The sequence below is a fragment of the Miniopterus natalensis genome, chromosome 2 (genome assembly GCF_054644295.1).
Source record: "Miniopterus natalensis isolate mMinNat1 chromosome 2, mMinNat1.hap1, whole genome shotgun sequence".
Lineage (NCBI taxonomy): Eukaryota > Metazoa > Chordata > Mammalia > Chiroptera > Miniopteridae > Miniopterus > Miniopterus natalensis.
Window position 1 is genome coordinate 154,900,849 of NC_142082.1, and position 6,000 is coordinate 154,906,848.

The 6,000-nt window shown below is 36.9% G+C and overlaps 1 protein-coding gene across 3 annotated transcripts in view; it reads left to right on the plus strand.

Moving 5' to 3' along the window:
* TM7SF3 (transmembrane 7 superfamily member 3) overlaps positions 1-4,748 on the plus strand; it is a 32,680-nt gene extending 27,932 nt beyond the window's left edge. For all 3 annotated transcript variants that reach the window (XM_087814748.1, XM_087814747.1, XM_016197372.2), the window contains 3 exons: positions 533-630; positions 1,438-1,600; positions 2,817-4,748. In XM_087814748.1, coding sequence (XP_087670874.1) covers positions 533-630; positions 1,438-1,600; positions 2,817-3,079 — 524 coding nt within the window. In that variant the 3' untranslated portion in view covers positions 3,080-4,748. The remainder of the gene's footprint in view (positions 1-532; positions 631-1,437; positions 1,601-2,816) is intronic.
* The last annotated feature ends 1,252 nt before the right edge of the window (positions 4,749-6,000 follow it).

A 6,000-nucleotide genomic window follows, 5' to 3' on the forward strand; every position in this document is an offset into this window, starting at 1 on the left:
GTGGCTGGGCAGGAAATGCATTGATGGTAAAAATCTAAATGGGTTTTGCTGCTTATATTGGGTGGAAGTTCATATGGTTAAGTCTCAATGCCATTTACTTCTATAGTTTTTTTACTTTGTGGTACAAAATCATGGAATCATAGAAATTTAGAGCTAGAATGGATGATTTGGAGTCTGGAGATGAAGTGGTTCAATCTTCTCATTTTATGGGTTAGGAAACTGAGGTCTAGCTTCACAGCTAGTGAATGGAAGAGCTTGGACTAGTCAGGCCTCTTCTAAATTATCCTGGGAATAAATGCAGAGCATTTACCTGCTTGATTTTACTCCCAACCTTCTACCTGCTAGGACAAACTTCAAAGGTGATTGGATTGACAGCTAAGTGAAGAAAATCAGAATTCATTTCTAAGTGTCATCACACTTGCTGGTTGTTATATATTAAACCTTCTACATATGCCCATGTTCAGATGTTGAAAAAATGAAATTAAACTTGGGAAACCTGTTGCTTACTCTTGATTTCTTTTTGCTTTTTCAGGAAACCTAACAATATTTAGTAATGATGCTGTATTCTGGGTGACCTTCTCTTGTATAGCTGTTCTCATTCCAGTAATTTTCATGGGCTGCCTAAGAATAGTAAGTATTTTACCAAAAATTAGATTTATTTATTATATTGTCCTGGGCCTTCAGCTGTTCACTTACTGCATCGGTTTGCGTGTTTTATCCACAAGTATCATGATATCACTTATGTGTGGAATCTAATGAACAAAATAAACTAACAAAGTGGAGACAGACTCATGGATACAGAGAACAGACTGACAGCTGTCAGAGGGGAGGGGGTTGGGGGCTGGGTGAGAAGAAAAAAAGATATGTAGACATAGACGACAGTATGGTGATCGCCAGAGGGGTGGGAGGAGGTAGAAGAAGGTAAAGGGGGGATAATGCTGATAGAAGGAGACTTGGCTTGGGGTGGTGAACACACAATACAGTGTACAGATGATATGATGTAGAATTGTACACCTGAAACCTATATAATTTTATTAACCAATGTCAGCCCAATAAATTTAATTAAAAAAATAAATGTAAAAAAATTGCTTTTAACAGTGAGAGCAGAGAAGGTAGGACTCACTGTAATGCAACAACCTGATGGATCATTAGCCATCTCTGCAAAAGAGTTCTTCATCTAATTAAACTTTATTGTTTAAGCTCTTTCACAGGGAAGATATTTTTTATATGAGGTAAATCGAGTTTTAAGAGCTCACTGTGGGTGTCAAAGATTGTTCTCAGTTTATCTTTCTAGATAACCTTTGTTCAGCTCTAAGACTTGGTCCCTTTTCATGTGCCCCATGGGAGCAGACGTTCCCTGTGATGGAGGCCAGTGATGAGAGTTAGAAACTTCTTGTTCTACCAGAGGTGAAGCCTAACTTTCCCACTCTTCCACAGCTGAACATACTGACTTGTGGACTCATTGGCTCCTATTTGGTGGTCTTGGCCATCGACAGTTACATGTATACAAGTCTTTCTTACATCACTTTGAATGTACTCAAGAGAGCACTCAACGTTCACTTCCGCAGCGCTTTCACAAATGTGCCTTTTCAAACCAATGGTAAGACTCTAAATCCAAGAATCAGAGTAATAGTCAAGGAGGAATGTTGGCCCACCTGTGCTAACAAAAGCACTTGGTAGCTAGACTGAAAGAAGTTAACTGGATGGAAAGAAAGTTAACTGGACACAAGGAGGAAATAAACACCATACTAATGCTATTAGAGCCCTCTATTAATAACTTACGATCATAGCAGCAAAGGATTTAAATTTCGTAGGTGGTTGAAGTTCATACTTCTAAAATGAACTACTAAATGAACTTTGTTAAGACATTTCTAAATCAGGATTACTTATGTTTACTTGGTCAATTCCCAATTGTGAAAAAAATGCTGGGAATAAATACAGCACCTAATGGGTTGGGGGTGGGATGAGGGATGAGAATGACAACCTGGTGTTTTAGGTTATTCCTTGTTTCCCTAATTGAAAGTGAAAGTGATTTTTAGTCAATAAGTGTATTATTTCTTTAGTTGTAGGATTTCTATCCGTTACATATTTTCCATTAACTTTTTGAAGGAAAAGAGACCACTAAGTTAAATGTTGTAAGATATATTGGTTTCAGGAATGTTAAAATATGGAAAATGGAAAAGCATGTCTTAGAATTGAAGATGTACAAGCACAGTCGTGATTGTTATTGTCCTGAGCCTGCCCTTATTGGATAAGAGGTTGATTGATGGTAGAGACCTTGAAATCCATGTGTCTTAGAAGTTTTATATACAAGACAATACTTTGCCAAGCCTTTTACCAGAAGCCCAGTACAACTTGTTGAATCTCTTCATGCTCCTCTATACCCCTGTATTTGAGTTGGGTGGGGAATGGGATAAAAGCTTGGTGGAGGCCAGTGTTCCATGATGCATGTGTGTGAGGTATACCTAGATGGCTGCCTTCTTCCCCCTGCCCCTTTGTGGAAAACACAACCAACAGCTGTGCCTGTGGGCACTGGTCATAAAATACTGGAATGTCAAGGATCCAAACAACTGGTTCCTTTACAACCTGTCTGGACTTTCAAATACCTATTTTAATAGAAAATTCCTATTTTCAAATATAAGACTATAGCTTCCTCACTCATTCCTTGGTTTGTAAGTAAGGAAGTAACATATGTTTGGACAAACTCACCACAAAGTCTAAGGATACATGGATTTAGGCTACAAAAGGTTACGTGTTAGATCTGCTAGGTTTTAGAATACAAAAGTTCAAACTGTGCTTTTTGCTGTTTTTTTTAGACTTCATTATCCTGGCAGTATGGGGGATGCTGGCTGTTAGTGGAATTACATTACAGATTCGAAGAGAAAGAGGGCGACCGTATTTTCCTCCCCACCCATACAAGTTATGGAAACGAGAGAGGGAACGCAGAGTAACCAACATTCTGGATCCCAGCTACCACATCCCTCCATTGAGAGAGAGGCTGTATGGCCGATTAACCCAGATCAGAGAGCTCTTCCGGAAGGAACAGCCAGCTGGAGAGAGAACACCCCTGCTTCTGTAGACACTGAAGGGCTTGGTCAGTGTGATCACTGCCTCGGCTTTGGTGTTTTTGCCCAGCCTGCTTCAGTAATCTCCAGTGCAAGTCTAAGAAGAAAACAGGTTCTTTGTGTGTGGTGTCCTTACTGATACATGGTAAAGATGCCAAGGAGATTACAGTAATTCTGAGTGATGAAAAAGATGATCAGAAAATTGGTGGTAGGGATGCTTTTCCTTATTTCAAAATACTTGAGAAATTACCTTTTGGTTTACATGATCAACTTGTTCCATTACATAGATGCAGACACACACAAAAATTTAAAAACAGCGATTCTCATGTAAAGTCCTAGTGTTTCTTTTTATAACTCCTTGCACAAGTCTCTCACCTTAGTCTGTCTCAACTTGGACGAGTATGGAGGGTGGTTTGATATTGAGAGGTTTAGGGATTTAATACTGGGTCTTTGAGCATCAGAGTACAAAAGAACTACTTAAAAGCAGTCTTATTACTTAGTTGCTTCTTTCATAGTATCAGTAACAAAAGGTGCCCTTCTTTTTGTGATAAAACACATTTACCATATCAATAATTTTAAGTGTATAGTTCAGTAGATACTCTTTGTTTTTGTTTTTTATTGCTTAAAGTGGTCATTTAAATAGCTAAATTATTTCAATTATTTGAAAATACATCAAATTTATATAGATAACAGAACTTTTATATGATGATTTATTTATATTCCAAATAATGGCCTGTGTTTTGTTTTGTTTTCTTTTAAGGCCCTTTAAAATAGTGTTGATAGCTGATCTCTAATTTAAACTGTATTAGGTGACTTATGAATTGTTTTGTTTTTAGGGTACAAATGGCTCCTACTTTAATCTATAATCCCCTTAATAAGGAAACCTTTAAAAAATTTGCATTCTGTAGTCCATTCTACTAAATTAGTTGTTAGCATTGATGTAAAATAAAATTTCAAAAAATTTCTATATGAAGCCTTTGTTTTAAAGTGATGTAGTCAAAGGATTCGGGTGTTTTATGGAGCTGCTTTTTTAATTAGGACCTTAGCATTTGTAAGGAGAGTCCCTTCAGTTTTTGACCCTTTTTTTTTTCACCTTAAGACAGTACCTGGATGCCCTGGGCTGCATACCTGCTCCTGATGGCTTGTCTCTTTACTCAGAGCCTCTGCCACCGGCTCTGCCTTGGACTTTAAGCTGGTGCCTCTGACAGGCCTGATTGACAGGGTGGTTGTGGTGGTTTTATGCACATTTGTGAGTTAACCACTATTTGAAATGATGCTGCTTTAAAGAGTTTTTTCCAAAGTACAGTAGATCTTTCAAGTTTCAGCTGGCTGGAAGACTTTCAACTTTTGCTTTTGAAATTTTTGGGAAGGGTTTATTCTGTAATCCACACTATTTATATAACTGCAGTAGCACTTAAACTTGAAGGGAAAAAATTTTTTTTTATAATTCACCATAGGGATTCTGGGTTCCGCCATATCTTTGTACCTTCTAACAAAGTTATATGGAATGTCTGTGAGTTATTTTCTATACCATCAAAATGCACTGCCAGTGGAGATTGTAAAGACAGAACACATTTCTTTGGAGGGGGATACAAATTGTTTAAAAAAATTTATGATAATTTGTGAATAATAAAAAGCCCGTTTGTACAATTTTTTAATAATAAATTACTATTTTGAAAAAAATGCTAAAAAAGTCTCATTATTATAAAATCCTTATAATTTTTTTTTACCAACTGTATTTGTACCATAGTAACAAAACATAAGAGGACAATTTCATAACTATAAAAACAAAATTATTAAATTTTAAAAATAATTAATTTAAAAATCAGTTTAAGCATAGGTGAAATAATAGGAAATGAATGAAATCTGGGGCCAGCTGATGTCTTTAATGGATTAGTTTATGTTGGTGTCATTAGAACTTCAGGTTTGTCAAACTGAAGAAAAGTAAGTAGTATTACTGGAAGATTACACTGCTCTTCAAATGTTTTATTTCTGTTAACCTGTTATATGCTAACTACCAGGTTGCTAAGCCACAGCAGCTAACCAGTGCTACACACCAGTTGAGTTCTGTAGAAGATGGGATAGTAAACTGATTCTAACAAAGAAATTGTTAGAATATTAGACCAGGAATGGACTTTAGAAATCATGATATCTGACCCCTTTATTTTATTATATAATTATTTCATTTTTGTGGTGAGAATAAGGAAATCCTGGATGGAGTCAATTCTATGAAGTCACAGTTATAAAATAGTGCCCAGACCAAAATTTGGGATGCCTGACTCCCTTTCCAAGTGTGCTTTATGCTCAGTAATGAACATGTAAGTCATTGATTATTTTCAGTTTTCCTCTGGTGAATTGGTTAGGAGGCTTCTAATGTTAATATTGCCATGATCTCTTCTTTGGGGAATTAGTTTTACTCAGTGAAAGATGTTTTTCCAAGTTAATTCTCTGAGGTCATAGGCCATTATTCATTTCAAATAACATAATACTCAAAATTTTTCAATACCCATACATATTTATCTCCACATCAGCATTTGTCTAGAACATTTTGGTATAAAGTTCACTCAATGATATATTTGATACCTGTTATTAAATTTCATTCAGACCCCAGAATTTTTGGCTCTGATTTCCTTAGATCTGGGCCTCCCTCCAGAGCTTTCCCATTGTTTTCTTTTTTGTTAGGGACTGAATTGTGTCCCCCTCCAAATTCATGTGAAACCCTAACCCACAGTACCTCAGAATGTGACTATTTGGAGACAGGGCTTTAAAGAAGTGATTAAGTTAAAATGAGGGCATTAGGGCGGGCCCTAGTCTAACCTGACTAGTGTCTGTAAAAGAGATTAGAATATGCAGAGACACCAGGGGAAAGTCCATGTACGGACATAGTGAGGAGGAGGCCATCTGCAAGCAGAGAGAGGCCTCAGGAAGCCAACCT